General features: G+C 38.3%; 1 protein-coding gene across 3 annotated transcripts; it reads right to left on the bottom strand.

Annotated features, from left to right (window-relative positions):
- Nucleotides 1–2,637: 2,637 nt before the first annotated feature.
- LOC119723885 (NLR family CARD domain-containing protein 4-like) lies at nt 2,638–19,622 on the bottom strand. 3 transcript variants are annotated; one of them, XM_038194777.1, is made up of 6 exons: nt 19,509–19,622; nt 18,606–18,745; nt 9,894–10,040; nt 9,223–9,342; nt 7,214–7,324; nt 2,638–5,325 (listed from the first exon to the last, which is right to left on the bottom strand). In XM_038194777.1, the coding sequence occupies exons 2-6, from the start codon at nt 18,637–18,639 to the stop codon at nt 2,783–2,785; spliced, it is 2,955 nt and encodes a 984-aa protein (XP_038050705.1). In that variant the 5' UTR covers nt 18,640–18,745; nt 19,509–19,622; the 3' UTR covers nt 2,638–2,782. The 3 variants fall into 3 exon arrangements, with proteins under 3 accessions (XP_038050705.1, XP_038050707.1, XP_038050706.1); XM_038194779.1 differs by lacking the exon at nt 9,223–9,342; XM_038194778.1 differs by lacking the exons at nt 18,606–18,745; nt 19,509–19,622 and adding an exon at nt 14,082–14,221.
- Nucleotides 19,623–22,885: the final 3,263 nt, after the last annotated feature.

Below are 22,885 nucleotides of genomic sequence, written 5' to 3'. Positions count from 1 at the left end.
ATTAAGGGGACAAAGGAATGTTGACTTTCAGTTGATGAGGGTGATTGAATTGGCTTGGAGTCAGTACAAGATCTTGAAATGTATGAGAGGTAGTACAGGAAAGAAACACAGCAGAAGAAACAGCGAGACACATGTGGAGCTGATAGGCAGAATGTGTTCAGACAGAGTGTGGTAGATGACTGGGACTCACTCCCCCAGGGAAACACAAACCAGCAGAGATAGACAGAGGCATGTTCAAGGAAAGATCCCCTCACAGCTGATAGGCAGAATGTGTTCAGACAGAGGGTGGTAGATGACTGGGACTCACTCCTCCTGGGAAACACAAATCATCATAAACATGACAACGGGACTCGCTTTCCCAAGGAAAACACAGTGTTATAAACACTCAAATGAAAATGTCAATGAAAGATCTTCTCACAGCTGATGACTTTACAACAGAATGTGTTAAGTCAGAGGGTGGTAGATGGTTGGAACTCCAGCCCCCCTCCCCCCAAGAAGGGAAACAGAAAGTGTAGAAACCACTCAGACGTGAAAGAAAACAAGCCTTCACAAATAATACAGACAGCTTCACAAGACAACAATCGCAGATTGCTGAACAGAATCTTACAACCAGATATTAACCTTTCCAGCTTTGTAATGGGTGACAACACAGATAACACAGTTGACTGATAGAAGTGTACTGGACTTGCATGATGTTGCTGAGTCACCATGTCTTGTGTATAATGAAGAAAGGATTCAGCAATCTGACCAATTTAGGCAGAAGTCCTACATAACCATCAGTGCCACGCCTACAGTGTCTATGCTTCACGTCTTTATCTGTCAATGTGCAGCTTTTAATAGGAAGATCTTTGAGAATTTCTAAATGGTTCTAATGAAGGAGCCACAATATGTCACTGAGGAAATCTCTCTGTTAACACAAATCACTCCCGTTACAATTTTGCTTTTAGATTTGTTCAGGTCTATACCCTCCACCCTGCCGAAAGAAGGGAAAAAAAATTACCAATGAATTAATTTTTTTACTGAGTAGACTCTTTCTTTAGACAAAGAAAGTCTTACTTTTTGATGACAGATTCATTCAATCTGGCAAAAGTTATTATTCATACGTTAACATTTCCATTGTTTCATTGTGACTAATCCAACGCAGGGTGTGCGATATTTTTTATTAAAAAAAAAAATTACGACAATTTTATTTTATTTCAATCAGATTTTTTTTATTTGTTTAACTTTCAAAATATTGATTTGTCTAAAAATGTGTCTTAATCTCCCCATGCACCCTTACACCCATAAGTAAGGAGTTAACAGGTTCCTATAATACCTATCATCTACAAAACTCAATAAATTGATAAATGCATGCTTTTGAAACAATTCTATTGAATCAGTGGTTTAAAAAATCACTTGATTTCATCTACATGTAGTCTACCTCACTTGGTCAATGGTACATTAATACTGAAGACACGTTAAAGGTGCATAGCTTGATTGATACAGCTGAGATATGTTGTTTGTGGATATATATGAAAACCGTGATATTCTTTGAACGGATTGAGCAATTTCAGTATTTTTTTTCATCTAAAAGTAGCTTATGAAATTGGCTTTCCAGTCATCATTATTGTTGGTGCTACATATGTTTTTGAATATGAAATATATTTTTGGGGTTTTGGGTTCGGATTTTGTTGACTCACCCTGTATGAGAACAGTTCTTCATTGGCATGTTTGTTTCATAAAAATGTTTTTTATTTCAAAACTGGCAGCACTGATCCTTGTTTGACTAATATAGTGTTTGATTGAAGGTCCTTCATACAAGGTGGAGAACAGAAATCAGGCCTTGCACCTTTAAAAGGTATTATATAATAGGCTATCAGCTTCGGTCCAAAAATTGGGCCACTGGTATCAAATGATCAAAAGGAGCAGTGTTCATAGCGATTTTTGGCAAGGTATGCAAATCTAGAGTTGGATAATGTGTGATAGCTTTGCAGTGTGAGCGGTGGCAGTTTTTTGGGTGTGATCACTGATAATTTTTTTTTTCAAAATTGCGGCCAATATGCTTGTTACCGGATTAATTAAACATGTACATGGTAACAAGCATGTACTGGCTGCAGTGTTTTTTTAACGTGATAGCAAACAAAAAGCTGCCACCACTGCAATTGCTTTCACATATTTTCCAACTACAGGAGTGCATACCTTACCAAAAATCACAACGAGCATTATTCCCCTCATTTGATACCAACCAAAGCCCCAGGCTGTTGGCCTATAAAACTTAATCTAAATATTTTGTGGAGAAATGTTAGGAATAAATGCTATCAATTGGGACTTTAATACACCTTTAGATGGTTCAGGTAAGCCTACATGTACACCAGCACAGTTGATTCACAATATTACTGTAAACAGATCAATTAGGAATGATTAAAGCGAACGTGAGTGTGCTGTCTTTCAAGGGAATGTACAACATTTGCTTTTGCTACAATTTTCAGAAATAAATTGAGTTGGAGGAATAGTATGTTATAGCAGATATTGTTAATCTGATTTTGTTCACGTTTTGGGCTTGTAGATGCTGGAAAACCAAGAAAACAAATCATGTTCTTGTAGTCTGGTTCCCTGACCCCTTAAGATGAACCAGAGAAATGTATAGACTTTGGGGAAAGGTCAGCGAATCAGTCTGGCAGGCTTGTACCCCTTCACAGGTGTTTAATCAATTATAAAGAAAATGCGGAACAACTGTGGTGAAAAATTCGGAACAGTTTAAAAAAAAATGATGCGATTTAAATCAGGATTTTAATCGCTGAAATTAACGGTATGTCCTAATGACTAATCCATTCTTCTTCAGGTCACTCAGTGACTCATCAATATGGTTCTTGTCTTCCTCTGTCAGGTGACAGTCTATGAGGTACAGCCACTGAAGGTGCAGCAGCTGCTTTACCTCCATGCACCACAATGCTGCTGTACCACCCAGGTTATTATAAGAAAGATTCAATTCACCCAAGTTGGGTAGATCCCTGAGTGACTCAGCAACATGTTTGATGTCCTGTCCATTCAATGAGCATTCACCCAAGTTCAGCTTTGTGAGGGACTTCAACTGCTTCAAATGCATACACCAAAATGCTGCTGTACCACCCAGTTTACTACTACAAAGACTCAATTCAACCAAGTTGGGTAGATCCCCGAGTGACTCAGCAATTTGTTTGATGTCCTGTCCATTCAATGAGCATCGACTCAATTCCAGCTTTGTGAGGGACTTCAACTGCTTCAAATGCATGCACCATAATGCTGCTGTACCACCCAGGTTATTACCAGTAAGACTCAATTCACCCAAGTTGGTTAGATCCCGGAGTGATTCAGCAATTTGTTTCATGTCCTGTCCATTCAATGAGCAGTGACCCAGGTCCAGCTTTGTGAGGGACTTCAACTGCTTCAAATGCGTGCACCATAATGCTGCTGTGCCACCCAGGTCATTATTTAGCTCAAGACTCAATTCAACCAAGTTGGGTAGATCCCCGAGTGATTCAGCAATTTGTTTGATGTCCTGTCCATTCAATGAGCATTCACTCAAGACCAGCTTCGTGAGGGACTTCAACTGCTTCAAATGCATGCACCATGATGCTGCTGTACCACCCAGGTCAGTACCAAAAATACGCAATTTAGGTACCAAGTTGGGTAGATGCCTGAGCAACTTAGCAGTATCTGCATTGTTCATGAAACTTACATCACGAAGATTTGTCATTGCACACAAGATAACAGCCAACTCTTCAATAAACCATGTCCATTGACAAAAGCGTACATGTAATGTATGTACCTTAGCAAGGTAAGCATTTCCACTGTCTTTTGTCTGTTCAGCAACACATTTCACAAAGTATATGACTGAGTTCAGACAATCCCTGTCAAGCCTATGAATACGAAATTCATCTGTTATGAATGAATGTATGAATTCCTCTGGAGGCAAACGTTTGGATTGACCTTCAAAGAAACAATGAAGTGCCAACTGACCCATCTTTGATTTGAATGACAACTTCTTCGGATACGTCAACTGAAATTCCTTCATAATCTCATATGTACATGCCTCATTGTCACCACAACAAAAGCGCAGAAGATACTCAAACGTCCTTGCACCCTTTGACATGATTTCATTCAAAATCTTGTGAAATTTCTCTGGGTCTGCTTTTAACAAGCTTTGCAAGTAAGCAGCAGCATAGAACTCCTGGAATGTCTTGTGAAAAAACTGAATACAGTTGTGAGTCTGTAGTCCCTTGCGGTCTGTCTGTTTGGTCAGAATACCTGCTTTCAGAGCACGCTCAAGCACAATCGACTTAAAGTCACTTTCTTTGAAAGAGAGTGACTGATCTTGAGAAAGAAGACCATGCAACGCAACCTTGCCAATTTCAATCATATCTTTTGCTGAGTCCAATGATTTTCTTTTGAAGATGTAGAGAACTCCATTACGATACAGACATGTCATTGTTTCTGGGAGTGTGCAGTCTTCTCTCCATAGTACACACATCAAAAGAAGAAGCATTGGACTTGCAGCTAAAGCAGACAGAACGCCTGATGATCTAATCTTTTTAAGAAGCCCCTTGGCCTTGTCAGGTTCAGCTGTGTAAAATTTATTAACATACTCGGTGACATCTTTCCTACTGAAACCTATGACCTCGACATGTGTGAATGGGTCCTGAACCAGTTCCTCTGATACAAGTCTGTCAAAGTGTGAGGGGCGGGTTGTTACAAGTACAGTACAACCCCTCAACACCTTACCACTTAGGATCTCCAGAATGGAACCAAATGAGGATTCACACAAGGAGGTAGTCATGAGCTCATCAAACCCATCTAGTAAAACGAGGACACTTCCAGGACTGTTCTTGATAAACATGTCCAGGGCACCTCTTTCAATACTTACATCTTTAGCCAAGATTTTGTCAAAGACTGCATCAACAAGATCTGAACTCTGCTCCAGTGCGTACATTTTCAACAGGAAGACAAGTTTATACTTCCGTAGTACCTGACTAGAACCAACTGCCCAATCATATGCCATTTTGTCAAACAGTGTGGTCTTTCCTCTACCAGCCAGCCCAGTTAAAACAGCTATTAGGATCGGGTCTCCCTCTTTTGTCTTACATTGTAATATATCATCATATGATGCCAGCTTGACGCTGTCCTTACCAAGTATTAACTGTAACTTTGTGTAGATTTCTGTAATGTGTTTCCTGTCATCACCCACCCATGGAAGCACTTTAACAAAGCCACCTTTTCCCCTGTAGTATGACTTCAGGGCATCTTCACAGCAATCAGCAGCATCTTGGGCTGGACTGTCAAGCTTCATCTTTTTGGGTGTGCTGCATCCTACAATGTTGAAATGAGCATAGATCGAGTTGAATGATTTAATCATACAATGCACTGTGGCATCCAACCAATGAATTGGCTCCTTGTCTGTAGAAGGTAACATTTCGAGCTGAAATATTTGCTCATTGTTTGCAAAAAAGTTAAAGCACTACTGCTTGTTGCTTTGTGAGCTTGGGAGGATAAATCTTGACAGGATTGAAATAACTTCCCGTTCACTGATGCATGAATCTTAACCACTCACACAATAAGTGTTGTAAAAGCTCTGCAATTAATAACATATGATAAGTATATTTTCATAAAACAAGTCCTATTTTCAAAGAGACAAATTCTGGGGAAAAAAAAGATGTTGTGCTTTTAAACTGTGATGTACATTACATCGCAGAGCTGACATACCGACTAAAATAAGTGAAAAGTCTGTTTCGAGTAATTCGTTTGAAGTTGGACTTTTTTTCTGAGCTTCATATTTCACCCTTAATGTTTCGATAATAACCCTTCTGGTGTATATTCGAAATAAAATAGGAAACGTAGTATCCATCTGGTTACTTATTTAATCAGAGAAGTTGTGCAATATGTTTTTATTTGATCGTTAACGTATTCATCAGTTTGTCAAATTACAAAATCTCTAATAGCCGGTTGTTCTCCACACTATTTGTATGCTATTCGTCAGTTTGTCAAATTCGTCAAATTCCGTATTCGTCACTATATCAAATTATGGATTGGTATTATGACTGATCCACCACAGGCGGGGCTCCGAATCTCAACATCCAGACAAGAATTAAGAATATTGGCATAAACATACTTTAGAGAGCAACCTTCAAAAACCACCAAAACCACAAAATCTCAAACTCGCCAAAATGGTCAATTCGCCGGTTTGTCAGCTCTGAGACGATTAAAGGGACATAATAGCCATGGAGTGCTGTGGCCTCGTGGTTATAAGGGCACTGATTCGTGGTCTGCGGGTAAAGCAGGTTGTGGGTTCGAGTCCTGGCGGGGTCATGGTGTGTGTGCCCTTGGGCAAGGCACTTTGTCACTCATTGCTTCTCTCCACCCAGGAGTAAATGGGTACCTATGAGGGCAGTGATATGTGATTGAATTAGCTTCCTTGCGCCTAACAGGCTGCATCGAGCTGTATACTCCCCAGGGAGCTGAGATGGTATATGGAATGTTTAATTGGCCCAATGATTAGGGGTAATAATAATGTAAAGCGCTTTGATCTTAGTTAAAAGCGCTATATAAGAACCTGTTATTATTAATACAACCAATTGGGCTACAAAAAGTGTTTTAAATATTAATTATTGGAAAAAAATATTTTAAAGTAGGATATAATACATGTGTTCACACAACCATCCTTTAAAAACTGGGTGTTTTTGTGTTATTCTTGCAAGAATCAGGGGAGAACAAATTTCCGGGGTCAAAATGTTGACTCTCAAAACTTGAGCTGTTGAGTGCTACCCTCAGCCTTATAGTTGCAAATCTGCCACACAGAAGTTCGCATTCTGCAGACGTGTAACAAACAACATCTGTGTATTGGTGCTGTGTGTATTATGTGATGGACACACAATGTGCACGATACATTGAATAGACTGGGCTTGAAATATGTATGTGTATACCACAAAATGTCCACCGCGTCCAAGGTAAAAAATTAACCAGGTTTTTTTCTTTTTTTTTCTCTGGAACGATAAGACATTAGGTTAGTTTCCTTTCCAGACCTTTGTACTAGAATAAGTAAACAATCAAAAATATGATTTTGGGGGGATTTCAGGCAGCAATGCCCCTTTGACAAAGAACAAATCCTTGTTGTCCCATCATACAAGTGTTAGACTATAGTCTGTAAAGAATGAATACATTTTACATCTGATTTGGAGTTGGTACATTCATTGATAATTACCTTGTGCACCTGAGGCCACATGTGATGTTGGTGGTTGCTGTGATGTACTTGGTGGATTCTCTGATATGTCAACTGATGGATGACCAGAGTGGTGTGATGCATGTGCACCATCTTCAATCAAATCAAAAATGAGAAGGATAATTATTCATTGCCAAAAAAAGGTAGTCAAGCACATTATCCTTTATTAGGCAATGAACCCTGCCAGTGGGAAGTCAATATTTAGAGCAGTATCACAGTAAAACCCTGAAAGTCAGTTTCAAGTGAAGGGATGTTAACTGTGTCACACACATAGTCACTGCACAAAACAACAGCTGCGTGGCCAGGCACAATGAAGTGTGACTGAAATTACATTCTTGCCCACAATAAGCTTCACCACACACAACAATTATGCTGTAATTTGAAGTGTTATGCAAACCTACAGAAGATCAAATGAATTACCAGTCAAAGTGCAGAAGACTAGGAGGGTTGCTTAATTGCGAGAGTGGCTGTGCTACATGTATTTATTGAAAACATAAGTGATTTCATTCAATTGATGTAATGTAATGGTCAGTTAAATAGGCATTAATAAATACCTTGGAGAGTTGATGGTTTCTGATTGGTCGAGACTCGATCACGTGGCCGGTCATTAACGGTGATAATGGACCGGCTTCAAAGATCAAGCGAATAAATGGCCCCTGAACCAGCATTGATCAAGCCCCGTTCAGCCCCATGCAAGCCAATGATTGGTCAAAATATAGTAACAGTCCTGCGGTAGCTTTTAACAATTGAGCACTGCACATGCGCTCAACCCCCATCGCGTGAGACTGACGCGCGCGTACGCAACACAGTTGCTAGGGATGTGTGCGTGCGCGCGCGTAAGGAAGTTTTGAAACGACATCGTACAGCAGTGCAGTATATACTGAGGATGTTTACGACGTAAGCGTAGATCTACGATTTATTTTCTGTGAAACACTTCACCCACCGACATATTTACCTTTCCTAAACCAAGCATCTTTGTAATTCCGGACACAAGGAATGTGTAAACGAGATTTCAGCTTCCTCCAAGATATGAAAACATTGTTGTAATTTGTTTCGCTACGGCAGCAGTTTCTGTTGAGTTTACGTCGTTATAGCTGTTAAGCTAAAATATGGCCCATATGAACATGAACACAAAAAAGTCTGGAAATATCACCGGGAAAAAGTCACAAAATTGGAGCATTTTAACTGTTTATTTCATTATAAAGGTATTTATTAATGGGAATAACAGTGTGAGGATCCGGTCTTCACTGCGTGATAATGACTGGGTGTGGGGGTGACCGCTGTTAATGGACCGAGACGAAGTCGAGGTCCATTAGTACTATAGGTCTCTGATTTGATGAAGTTGATGCATGGCGATATCTGCACAAACTTTACACCTGCCAAAATGGCCAACTGTCTAATATTTGGTGGAAGCAACTCCATAGACAAACAGTAATCTTGATATTTGTCCTTAATTGGAAGCTTCATCAAAAAACTCTTTCAATTACATAGGCATTAAATTACACTTATCGAGAAATAAGCAAACAGGAGCAGTGATCATGTAGTTATAGGCCATACCAGTATAAGACAACAAAATCTACTTTAATTTATTTGACTTAACACCAAACTAGTTGGCGACTAAGAACATGAAAGTATGTCATAGAAAGAGGGCAGGGTTTCGAATTTTTGAGGAAAATTGGCGGTAAATGACAATGACAAAATGCAACAAGAAAATAAAGATGGCGACTTCCACGATGTACCGTGAGCGCGCAAGGCGCACTGAACGATACCTTCCTGTAAAGCTCGTACAAAAATTGTTCTTTCTACCCCAAAACTTTTAAACACTACAAAACAGTCAATTATAGAATTGAGAGAAGTCTGCTGTGGTGGAAAAGGTCATTTCTGAATGATAAACACCCATGACCTTATTTTTGCCCAAATGTATAAAGAGGGGCCGTAGTAATTTGATCGCTATAGGAGTAGGAAATCGCACAGAAAGTGTTGTCATCTACCTTTTGATTGGTAGATATTGATGGTGCAATCTTTTGGGTTGAAGATGGGTACGTGTCCAGAGCCAGATATCTGATGCACTGACTGCTGCAATTGATTGACTGCTGCAACTGGCATCATGTCTGGAAAATGAGAATGTCTCTTATATTACACAACGCCGGAATAAATCCCCCTCATCTGATTGGTGGGTCATTGATCACTTGATTGGATTATTCATACCAACCCACGGCCCCACAACACTGCAAAAATAGAAGTTCCATTCCACAGTCACACTAGTGGTGGCAGCTCAGATATGGCTCTAACCTAGCAGATGATCAGAGGATTTATTAAGACGTTGTATAAAACAAATAATGAATGTTTCACATCCGTCCATTGAAGGTAAAGAATAGTTTCATGAGGTGACAGGTGGAATTATTCTTACCAATGCATTCATACATGTCATAACCATTATTTGTAAAAACTATTATACCATGGAATTGCTACGAAACAATCAATGAAGTCAAGAAGTAAAGAAAGTGAAGAGCTCCTTGCACTTCAATCAGATGTCATAACCTGAAAAATTGTTGACATTCTTATTTTTGCACAAACTGTCAAGTATGAACAAATCAACAGTGAAATGTATCCATGAATAACCATGCATACGGTTTGCTTACAGCCAGGGTTTATTGCTCACCTGTTGTCTGGTCCTGATTGTCTGGTCTCCTCATCAAGGCCAGTGCTTGGTCGTGAGTCTCTACACAGTCTCCATCAGCAACCTGCTCCTGTCTCTCGGCAACTTGTGTTGGCATCATCTCGTCTTGTTCAGCCATTTTGATGATATCTGATGGAAGAATTGAGCCATTTGCAATTGACCTTTGCTTGGCATTTTTTAATATCAAATGATATTATTTACCTTGTGTAATGTAATTAGCCATATAGACTACATGTTCCCATTTCCTTGTATTGGTCATTGACCTCTGTAGAGGGCAGTATTCATAAAAAGTTGGTTTCGGACTGGGCGGGGTCAAAACAGGAGGGCTTTGGGGTCCTCTGGTGTGATTTGTCTCCCTCATATTATGTTAGTGGATCAAAACGAGCGTCAGAAACCCAATGTTTCACAACCCTTTACAACCTTTTACTTGCAAAACGTAAGGAAAATGTGTGCATATTAATATCAATTGTATACCTCACATTTTTATAACTGTTGATACATAAAAACTGAGATCAGGGCACTTGTGGACAATGCAGCAGCTCCTGCTAATTGTGGATGAGCCTTATACATGTACAAGCATGATCTGCATATTGCTCATCTTTAGTTGTGGAACTTTAGCCCCCCCCCCCCCACCCCACCTGTGGTAAAAACTAGGTAATCCTTACTTTTAGGACACCTCTATTTTGCACGAGTTCTGTTCAAAACTGACTTTTGCAGATGACTGTCCAGTACCAAAGTGACTTTTGCAGGCTAAAGAAGTCTTTTTTCTTCAGACAAACTCATGTTAGTTATAATTTTGAAAGCACTTTCAAAGAAAATGTGACTTTCCTACCTTTTTTTGCAGTTCGCCATCTTGCTTTTTGAGTGGTCGGGCACAACCCGACCACTCTTTGGATCTGTTACGATTAATTGAGTGGTCGGGCACAACCCGACCACTCTCTGTTATTGTTCTGGTAAATCTTTTTTTTTTTTTTCCGGACAATACTTCTCCGCGGCTTTTCTCTTAAACGGTATATGGTATGAACTTGTAACTTTCAATATATATCGACCCTCATCCGAAGTGGTGCATATTACTCTGACGTCATGATTACGTCATCAGGTGTCAAATTACAAGTGATTTTATCTGAAAAAGTGACCAATTACTTTCACCTATAACTTTTGAACTAAACATTCAATGATGTTTGTATTCTGTAAATCAGATAGACCATTAATCGCTTAACAGTTTTTGTCGTGTACGTGAACTCGCTTGACCTTTACTTCCGGGTCTACCAGAAGGTCAAAGTTAGGTGAATTCAAAATGAAGACGTAAGCCTGAAATCAAAACAAAGCAACATTTCTTCCGAACGGTTCACGGTATGATCACAAAACCTTGTGTGAACTTGTACCGTGTTACGAAGATGTTATAAATTTTGTTACGTCATCATGACGTCATCAGGTATCAAATTACAAGCGATTTAAGGGCAAATTTTGACAAAATAGTTTGCTTTATATCTTTTGAACTAAATACAGTATCGTGTTCGTTTTTTCGTGAGGTTGTAGACTATGCCGTGAGAAACATTTCGTGTTCCCGGACGCAAAACCGCTTGACCTTTACTTCCGGTGTTACCGGAAGTGCAACAAAAACTGAATCTAACTCAAAAGCGGAAGCATTTCACTACAGACATATATTATGAAAGTGTTTAGTGAGGAATGCAAGATGCAAAAAACAGTGTGATGACGTCATCATCCGAAAGGGCGCCCCTATCGGCACATAAAATAGAGTTTCTCTTCTTTAATTGTAAAACCATCCGTCCAAATTTTACCAAATCGCCCCTTGACATTCTCTGATTAACCACAGATACCTTGGCAAGGTTTCAAATTCATGACGTCATCGAACCGGAAGTTGCCTTAAGGAGAATTTGAAAAAGATCATAGTTTTAATTTAATTCTGTCATTTGATCCCTGTCATATCTTCGAAGTCCAAATAATGATATCCATTACAATGTTCACCTTTGGATCTCTAATGCTGTGACGTCATCAAACCGGAAGTTAGGTGTTATCAATACGTCATCAATCCGGAAGTTAGGTGTTATTAATACAAACAATTATATTTCCCATATTTTCATACGTTATTTTAACTTAACAATGAGAAATTATCCTCTCCGAACTTCATCAGTATTCACTCACCATTTTTGACTGATGACGTCATCAAACCAGAAATAACTTTTTGTGCACATAGAATGTTTACTGAAATTTATTACACCGTTAAAGATACCTTTTTGAAACATTGATTGTGCTTGAAGGGATTTAATGTCCTGATCCTTTTTTCTACATAAACATATATTCTTAACTTAGCTGGGCAGTGTATAATGAAAAGGCTGTCTGCCCGACCACTCTGCGTTTGTAACTAAACAAACGCGAAACTCTAGTCTTTCTTTCTTTCTTTCTTTCTTTTTTTTTCCGGACAATACTTCTCCGCGGGTTTTCTCTTAAACGGTAAATGGTATGAACTTGTAACTTTCAATATATATCGACCCTCATCTGAAGTGGTGCATATTACTCTGACGTCACGATTACGTCATCGGGTGTCAAATTACAAGCGATTTGAGAGGAAAAAAGGGCCAAATACTTTCACCTATAACTCTTAAACAAAATGATCAAATATGTTCCAACTTTGTAATCAGATAGACCATTAGGTGATCAACACTTTTTGTCGTGAACGTGAACTCGCTTGACCTTTACTTCCGGGTCCACCGGAAGGTCAAAGTTACGTGAATTTAGCCTGAAATCAAAACAAAGCACAATTTCTTCCACACGGTTTACGGTATGATCATAAAACCTACTGTGAACTTGTACCATGTTATAACTGTTGTTACGTCATCATGACGTCATCAGGTATCAAATTACAAGCGATTTGATTGCACGATTTGACAAAATACTTTGACCTATATCTCTTGAACTAAATTGGGTATCGTGTTCGTTTTTTCGTGAGGTTGTAGACGGTGCCTTGAGCAACGTTTATTATTCCCGGGCACAAAACTGCTTGACCTTTACTTCCGGTGTTACCGGAAGTTCAATAGAAACTGAATCTAACTCTAAAACGGAAGCATTTTTGTACAGACAAATACATTATGGAAGTGTTAAGTGAGGAATGCCAATCACAAAAACATTATTTTGACGTCATCCACGAAAGGGCGCCCTCCAGCGGTACATGGAAAACAGTTTAATCTTTTAAAATGTTAAAACCCTCAATCAAATTTTTATGATATAATTGCCCCTATATATCCCGTGAGCAACCACAAATGAATTTGCAAGGTTTCATAATCATGACGTCATCAGACCGGAAGTTACTGTAGGGAGAATTCAACAATGACCATTTTATGTGTAAAGTTAAATCCATCATTTGATCCCTGTCTCATGACTTTGTTTTTTGCCCCCCCCCAAAAAAAAATGACATCTGTTACACTTTATATTGACCTTTTGCTTCCAAATACTGTGACGTCATCAAACTGGAATTTAGCTGTTATTATTACATACACTTAATTTCCATATTTCCATGCGTTATTTTACTTAATGATTAACAAGTGTCCTCCCTTCCCTGTTTTGACTGATGACGCCATCAAACCGGAAATAACTTGTACTCAAACTGTTTACTGAAATTTATCACACCTTAAAAGACGCATTCTTTTTGTAAAAACTAATTGGTACTGGAAATGTTGAAGTTCTTGGTCCTTTTTTTCTGACATAAACATATTCATAACTTAATTGGACAATGTCTAATGAAATGGTTGTCTACCCGACCACTCTGCGTTTGTAACAACAAACGCGAACCTCTAGTTAAATTTATTTTCTGTTTGTCATCGTCGTCTTTAACCCCTCATAAATCAAAACCCTGCCCTCTTTCTACAAAATCAAACCTGCTGATATTCAAGAGGTGTCATTGTCAAATGTTCAAATGTGTCAATAAATATCAGAATGTCACTTTTGAGTGTCATTTAGTCAGGGGTTTTGGTCAGTCTTTTAACCTTATATAGGAAAGGGGTCCTAAAAGTAAGGATTACCAAAAACTATGACGGTTACATTGTTCCATGAAGGTCGAGAGACACGCATAATTGTGAGGTATGCGTGGAGTCCACTTACTTTAGAGCAAAATAGTATAAATTTTAAACATCCATACTCTGCTATACTTACCTTTTCAACAGGAGTCCAGTTCTCTTGTTAGTATTTCACAGTAGTTTCGAAATTATAAGTCAGAAACCTGCCAAGCGTGAAGCCACATTCATCCAGTCTGGTTTCTGATTGCCGGCCACACCTTAATTGCAAGCTAATTCACAAAGCTGAGGTACATATATAATAGCTGGCCGCACTGCGCATGCGGAACAATCATCCGATGGCAATACCATTAACTAATAGGTATTTTTTTTAAATGGGAAAATACATTTCTCATGCTTGTAACCATCCCCTCCAAAAAAAAAAACAGTTTTAATTGCTGGAACAACATTCAGGATTTCACATTTGAATTTTTGGTCTTCAATTATGCAAACCTTGCATTTGGTGTAATTTAGCTGTAATTGTTGGCTTACATACTGTAGAATAATTTACACAACCATTTCTATGGAATCTTCCCAAAATTTGTTTAAACAAACAAGGAAATAAAATTCTGGTGAGTGTTCATCAGGTAGAGACTTTGCACTCATGATCTCCAGCTCTGAGTTCTTTTATGGCAGCCAATATACTGCATTGACATTCATCGATTGTATACAAATATGGAGATCAAAGGTTGTTAAAAATATTATCAGCATCTTGCATCATGTCAGGGCATGCTAGAACTGTGGGGAAAATTGTTACACAAAGTCCTAGCTATAGCCACAAATAATTCAAATCCTATTTCCTTTTCATAGATCTATGTCTCCGATATTTTCTCTTCTTTTTATTTCTTACATTAACTAGTTTTTCTGTTCGAAAAGCAACATGCATATATACATGTATACTTGCATGTGTATTCGTATTGCACATTGTCCATTGAAATTGTATGTATGCTAACTGCAGTTAGCGTTTGAAATGGATGGCGCTTGTAATACGCATGGGATTATACGCATGGCATGGGATTTGTTTAAGAAATCATAAAGTGGTGGGGTAAAAGACACATTTTAGGCCCCCCCCCCCCCCCAAAAAAGTCTCCGGTTTCTGGTATGGAGCTTGCCCAAAAAGTGGTGCGGCGACGCGGCTTTTTTTTTTTTTTACCTGTTTTTTTTGCTTCAAATGTCGGCTGATGACTGCAAATGGTGCCCGACTAAACTTAGTGCAAATATTATGGGAGACCAGAGAGGCCACATAAAGCTTATTCTCGATCATAACCCCATCTAAAAACACGATAAAATTGTGCAGCAGCAGGATTCCAGTCAAACCAGTGAGTTTGGCGGTTTTGAGACATCATCTTTCATTGAAAAAAAACCTTTTTCATTTTGCCAACGCGCATGGCTAAGGCGACGCGCGTGCATACCAGAAACCGGAGACTTTTTTTTTTGGCCTTAATGGTTAGCCTTAAAAGGAAAGTTTGTATATGAATCTTCAGACAAGCTACGAGGTGTGTTGAATAAAATTATTTAATTTTCCTTTAAGTTTAAAGCATTGAACATTCATACCTCAAGTTAAATCTTGTTAATGTTTATTTCATAAAATGTGTACTTTGCCGAAGCTTATCCAAATATAAATGAGAATTAATTTTTTTGCTCGCAAATCTACCGCATGCTCGCTATTTGAGCTTTTACGTCCGACAAGTGCACAGAGAATACTTACACATGGATTTTCAAAGTGCACGCCACGGATAGACAACAGATAAATGCACAACACAATACGTCCATCGAAAACGGACTACATTTGTACATGGATTTTTAGCCTATTAGTCCCTCCATGGTTTTATTGATCCTTCAGTGAATTAACACAATGCAATACATGTACAATATGTAGAACAAAAATAATGGATTGTGATGAATAGTTGAGCTTTTTTGTGAGCAGGGTCTAAACGGATCAATCACAAGGTATCCTGCAAAATGCACAATTCATGCAAGAACAGGCAGCTTTGTGATTGCTTCATATGGAAATAGCCCACTATAAATTATAAGTCATCTCATTAAATATCTGGGTAAAGTTATGGACAAGTTTATCAACCCCTTGCTTGGGATTTTAGTTGCAGAATTCTTCATAACCTCCCTTTGATCTTCACAACTTCCCCTTGATCTTCACAACTTCCCTTTGATCTTCATAACCTCCCTCTGATCTTCACAACTTCCCTTTGATCTTCACAACTTCCCTTTGATCTTCATAACTACACTTTGATCTTAACAACTTCCCTATGATCTTCACAACTTCCTTCTGATCTTCATAACTTCCCGATGATCTTAACAACTTCCCTTTGATCTTCACAACTTCCCTTTGATCTTCATAACTTCCCTATGATCTTCATAACTTCCCTTTGATCTTCACAACTTCCCCTTGATCTTCACAACTTCCCTTTGATCTTCACAACCTCCCTTTGATCTTCACAACTTCCCTTTGATCTTCATAACTTCCCTTTGATCTTAACAACTTCCCTATGATCTTTACAACTTCCCTCTGATCTTCATAACTTCCTGATGATCTTAACAACTTCCCTTTGATCTTCACAACTTCCCTTTGATCTTCATAACTTCCCGATGATCTTAAAAACTTCCCTATGATCTTCACAACTTCCCTCTGATCTTCACAACTTCCCTTTGATCTTCACAACTTCCCTATGATCTTCACAACTTCCCTCTGATCTTCACAACTTCCCTCTGATCTTCACAACTTCCCTTTGATCTTCACAACTTCCTTATGATCTTCACAACTTCCCTATGATCTTCACAACTTCCCTTTGATCTTCACAACTTCCCTATGATCTTCACAACTTCCCGATGATCTTCACATCTTCCCTTTGATGTTCACAACTTCCCTTTGATCTTCACAACTTCCTTATGATCTTCACAACTTCCCTATGATCTTCACAACTTCCCTTTGATCTTCATAACTTCCCACTGATCTTCACAACTTCCCTTTGATCTTCATAACTTCCCTATGATCTTCACAACTTCCCGATGATCTTCACATCTTCCCTTTGATCTTCACAACTTCCCCTTGATCTTCACAACTCCCTGATGATCTTCACATCTTCTCTTTGATCTTCACAAATTCCCTATGATCTTCACAACTTCCCTTTGATCTTCACAACTTCCGTATGATCTTCACAACTCCCCTCTGATCTTCACAACTTCCCTCTGATCTTCACAACCTCCCTTTGATCTTCACAACTTCCTTATGATCTTCACAACTTCCCCTTGATCTTCACAACTTCCCTCTGATCTTCACAACTTCCCTATGATCTTCACAACTTCCCGATGATCTTCACATCTTCCCTTTGATCTTCACAACTTCCCTTTGATCTTCACAACTTCCCTATGATCTTCATAACTTCCCACTGATCTTCACAACTTCCCTTTGATCTTCATAACTTCCCACTGATCTTCACAACTTCCCTATGATCTTCATAACTTCCCTTTGATCTTCACAACTTCCCTATGATCTTCATAACTTCCCACTGATCTTCACAACTTCCCTTTGATCTTCATAACTTCCCTATGATCTTCACAACTTCCAAATGATCTTCACATCTTCCCTTTGATTTTTCACAACTTCCCTATGATCTTCATAACTTCTCTTTGATCTTTTAACTGCATAAAATAATTGAAGTGGCTGCCATGAGTGCAAAGTCTCCATGAGTCAACAGCACTGGAGTGCTGTTTTCAGAGTAAATAATTTTTGGTAGATTCTGTTAATCTTAAGTTAGCTAACAATTACGGCAAAATTGCACCAAATGCAATATTTGCATGATACAGAAATAAAACAAAAATGAACTGTAAAAACCATATTTTCCTCCAGCAATAATAAAGGTTGTTTTTAAGGGGACGGTTATAAGCACGAGGGATTTATTTCCACATTGAAAAAAAAAACACACTTTGTTTAAAGGGAATTCTACATTTGCAAACCTTTTAAAAACTATCAAGTCATCACGAAATTACTGAACTGTTAAGAAACGTCAGTCTAAGCATCCTGTAAAATCGTGGCACCTCAGGTGTGCTGACATTTCCAAGAAAAGTATATTTTTGTATCAATTTCCAATGCCTGTCGGCCGACCAGCCTTGGAAATAAACTTGTTTTTTCAAAATACTGCTCCCAATTTATCATATTTAGTTAGTCCTTATTTTCTTTGCAATTGATTACACACCTGTGATGAACGGCTACGTCAAGCCAGCTAGACTGATTTCCTGACCTTACAATTCCCCGATGTCTATACACAATGCTTCGTTTCATCTTAAAAGGGGTCAGGGAACGAGACTACTAGAACATGATTGTTTTTTCTTGGTTTTTCCATGAACCCAAAACATCAAACAAATCAGTGTAACAATATTTGCTATAAAATACTAACCCCCCAAATCCAGCCATTTCTGAAATTACAGCAAAAGAAAATGTTGTATATTCATGTTGTATATGATTTTTTGCATGTGTGCCACCAGCTATAGGCCTATATCTTGGTGATTTAATTTGAGGTGTGACAGACAGAAATTTGGATCAATGAAAGTCAGGCCTGTGTGAAGTCTAGCTCTGACATCACATAATATGCACAGACAATAGACAGACCTGTTTGGAGACTAGCTCTGATAGCTTCCTTCATCTGTACCTCAGACTCAACCTCTCTGCATTCTGATTGCCTGTAAGGTCTGCCCCTTCCACTGGTGCCTGTGCATCTGTACACCAGCTACGACCAGGTCAAACTGAACCTTAAAAGATATTTTAGAAAATGATTTTAATATTTTGGAAGAAAATTCATTTCATTCTGATTAAAACAAAATATTACCTTGAAAAGCTCTGCCTTCAACTACTGCTGCCAAGGAGTTCTCATTGTTGCGGTTGAAATGATATAGCTAATTTCGGATATTCTGTGGGCATTTTGGCTTTCATTGTGAAAATTACCAGCATCTGAAGTGAGACCTCAGACTCTTCAGAATAATTTTCCATACCCAAGTACAATGTACAAGCTTTTTTTGAAACAATAGCAGTTCAGACTATATACACTGCGTCTGAATGGAGTACTGGTATAAAACATGGAAATCTTGATCTGCTCATAAAATATTGCAGAAAATATTGCAGAAACGCAGCTGAGAAACCAGTCACAAGCGATTTACATTCATGAAATCATGAAATTGGCAGATGTCAACATTCATGGGTCTGCTAAGCACAGACTGTGCTATACAGGACTAGGAGAAGCAATTTTTGTGTGTGTGGAAAAAAACAGGTTACCAGTACCACTTTACCAGCCAAAAGTCTGACATGTTTGTCACTTGGGATTGGCTCCAAAGTAATTTTTATTGAGGAAATACTTTGGTAAATAAGCAATATTTCCTGCGTAGCAGCTCCATGACACTGACGCAATTTCAATCGGCTCTGATGGCCCTCACAGCACCCTCAACAGTGGGTGCAAAGACACATTAAAACAAAAGTTCTACTTAAATGTTGATGACAAGGTTCAAGCAAAAGACTTACCCTTGCTAGCTGTCTCGGTGTCAAGAACGAGCTCCGCCAAGCACAAAAAGTGGGATGGAACGAGGGAAACCCATGACATACATTACATGTATGGGGTGCCAGCTGGAGTGGCCAAAACCTTCAAGGCAAAAATGACCCATGGAAAAGGGAAACACTTATAACAGCTAGCTTACACTAGTTATCTAAAACAGTTGTAAGCGGGGCTAACATGGGGTGGCTGGAATGGATGGCAGATGGTACACGTACAGCACATTAACAAATTTTCAATCAACAAATGAAGTTCCTGTAGAATTATCAGTAGGAAAACTTAATGAATAATTGAACATATAGCCTAGAAACATAAAAAAATACAGATACGCTCCAATTAACTACTAAGATTAAACATAGGTGAAAAGATAAAAAAAAAAAAAAAAAAACACCCAGAAATTCCTTTAAAAATAATTATAACTCAAGGTATCCCCTAGCTCTACTGAGTGGAGCGCTGGAACTTTGGTACCCTTGCACTGCGCTGGAACTTCCCGTACGGAGGGTACCGAAGTTCCAGCGCTCCACTCAGTAAAGAGCTAGGTATGTCTACATGTAATTGGACTTGGCATGTCTACATGTAATTAAAGATGGAACCTGTGCTACCAGAAATTGAGTGATGAAAAAATTCTAAACTCTGGGCTGTTTAGGCATCAAACTGAACATGCGCAGCCTCTGTTTTTTTTTCTCTTCAGTAACAAATCTTTGTCTGGTTTCATGTACATGTATGTATTGTCATTGTGACTCCGTATGACATTTTAGGGATTTGAACCAACCCTAGCCGTGCATGTTACATTGTGTCTGGATTCCAGTCTGGATCCCATCATGTTAACTGATGGGAATTTTGCTTTTCACCAGCATCATAAGAGTGTATGCTTTCTTAAGTGGAACTGGAATTCATCTCACTGTCTTTTACTTTTGAAGGATGGTTTCTAGAAACATTTCCCACTGCCTATCTTTTTACTTTTATCAGGGGAAGTATTTTAGGTTAAGGTAATGATGCTCAGTTCAGGAAGCTGCATAAAATTTGCATGAAATTCAAACTACGTTATAATGTTTGGTCCCACACATTTTATGCTTTCAAATATTTGAAAATGAAAGAAAAACTTGTCTGCAGTTTGATACCTCTTCCCATTTTTACAACAATTGATGTACATACATGTACATGTTTATTCTTGAATTGATGGACGTTAAAATAACCCTGCACATTCAGCAATATGCAGCAATGCAACTACATTGTAATAAATTTCAACCATTTCCTTTTTTTTAAACAATAATTCCCCTTTTAGCTTGTCGCGCCAATAGTTTCACCTGCAGCCCTTTGTAGACATAAAAACACAAGAAACCCACAATAAGCAATCAGTTACAAAAGTGTCTTTATTGAACTACATTGGCATACAACAATCTCATATTTTTTAGATGTGACATCAGATATAAAATGCAAGATGCAAACCCCTCCCCCCCATTTTTTTTCTTCGAAATACATTAATTTCATACCAGGAATAAGCATGAAGCTTAACTTTCACTTGAAACTCATCCATAAACACAAGGTATTAGTTAAGGAGGAAGTTTCAGCTGTCTTTTGAGATGAAGGAAAATGACCCCAACAAATCTATCTTGAGTACTGCAGCAAGAAAGTAACAACAATCTTTAGTAATAAAATAATAATATACTGTCAAACGTAAGAATCATTTGAGTTATCATTCTCACACCAAAATGCGGATTGCATTGCTGTTTGTTTTCGTAGTCGTCTTTGAATATATTTAAAGGTGACTTTGATATCAGAACAGCAATGCAATCCTCATTTTGGTAGATTGGTCCAAATCCATGTTAACTGTGTCAATTACAGAAAACTTACACGACAAAAATTGCATATATGTTGTGTCCTAACTTGGTGAAGCCTTTTTTAAAATCAGAGATTTACACTGACAGCCACAAATTACCGACAAAAGAATTATATTGATTTGCTTGAAACCTTGTGTATCATTAACTCAAATCCCATGCTTAAATTGTGTGTGACACAAGACAAAGATAAAAACCCACACTAGACTATGTCAGCCTGCTATGTCAGCATTACGCTAATGATGCGGGCATTCAGTGCATAATAAAGGCAACATTCATCTAGAAATAACAAACATCTGACCCATTGTAAACACTATACAATGTACATCATGCAATATGTGATTCTGGATATTAAAAAGATAACAAATCTGAGTTGTACTGGATCCAATGATGGCAAGTTTCATGATTCTTATGACTTGGTACAAAAGCAAGGCAAGTTGGCTGTTATAAAAAGTACATCAGGCTATATATATTAATACAAAATAGAAGTTATAAAAATAGAACAATCTGGCTCACTTTGCCCAATCTTCAGATGAGCAATATCAAATATTCACATAGTTTTGTTTGCATTTGAGACGGACCCTACTTGGATTGAAAAGTCATGCCATCTGACTTGATTTCTTTTATTTATTTATTCCATTTCTTTATACCCAGGGTGTGCCCAAACAGTTGTGAAAAAAACCTTCCATTGGGGCCCTGCATACATTACAAATTATCAAATAATGTTCAGCACAGTAAAACTCATAAGAAAAGTGCATTGGTGAAACAGACAACGAATATTAATACTTACAAACACAGGTATTTCAGAAATGTTTACAGAAATGATTGTACACTGCAGGTCAATCAGGTCAGTAGGCAATTTGCAGCAATACTCATTTAACAATTGATACAAAAATAGCAAAAATATAAAAATATAAATTACCTCTGCATATTTACAAACAATTTATCATGTAATGTACAATGATTACAGTTAATGAGAATGGCTGGTTGTATTTCTACATGTACATGTTAAGATAAGGATCCTCATTATTCACAGACTACAGATAGTTCTTGCAAATATCTCCCTCTCTGAAATATATTCTGGGTAACTAGCATTTGAACAAATTTCAACATTGTCAGTAGTGCCCCTTGGTACACTGTGCAAGGTGCAGTTAAACTATCCAATTCAGAAATCATTTGCTTGGGCAGATCTTTAGAAGTGTTGTCACAGAACTTGACAATGAGACTAACAAAATGTCACCACTAACCAGCACTTTGTGCTGGATATTTCCCCATCAATGTGGGAAGGTCCCAATTTGACTATAATGATTAATCTGAGCAGACAGTTCAAGTCAGTTGATGCAGCTAAGGGTTCAAACCTGACAAGGCCAAGGGACTTTCTGTATGGGCCGGGGAGACATTAAGGGGACAAAGGAATGTTGACTTTCAGTTGATGAGGGTGATTGAAATTGGCTTGGAGTCGGTACAAGATCTTCAAATGTATGAGAGGTAGTACAGGAAAGAAACACAGC

The sequence above is a fragment of the Patiria miniata genome, unplaced genomic scaffold (genome assembly GCF_015706575.1).
Source record: "Patiria miniata isolate m_02_andy unplaced genomic scaffold, ASM1570657v1 HiC_scaffold_17, whole genome shotgun sequence".
Lineage (NCBI taxonomy): Eukaryota > Metazoa > Echinodermata > Asteroidea > Valvatida > Asterinidae > Patiria > Patiria miniata.
Note: the sequence above shows the minus strand (reverse complement) of the source record. Positions and strands in the feature narration are given on the sequence as shown.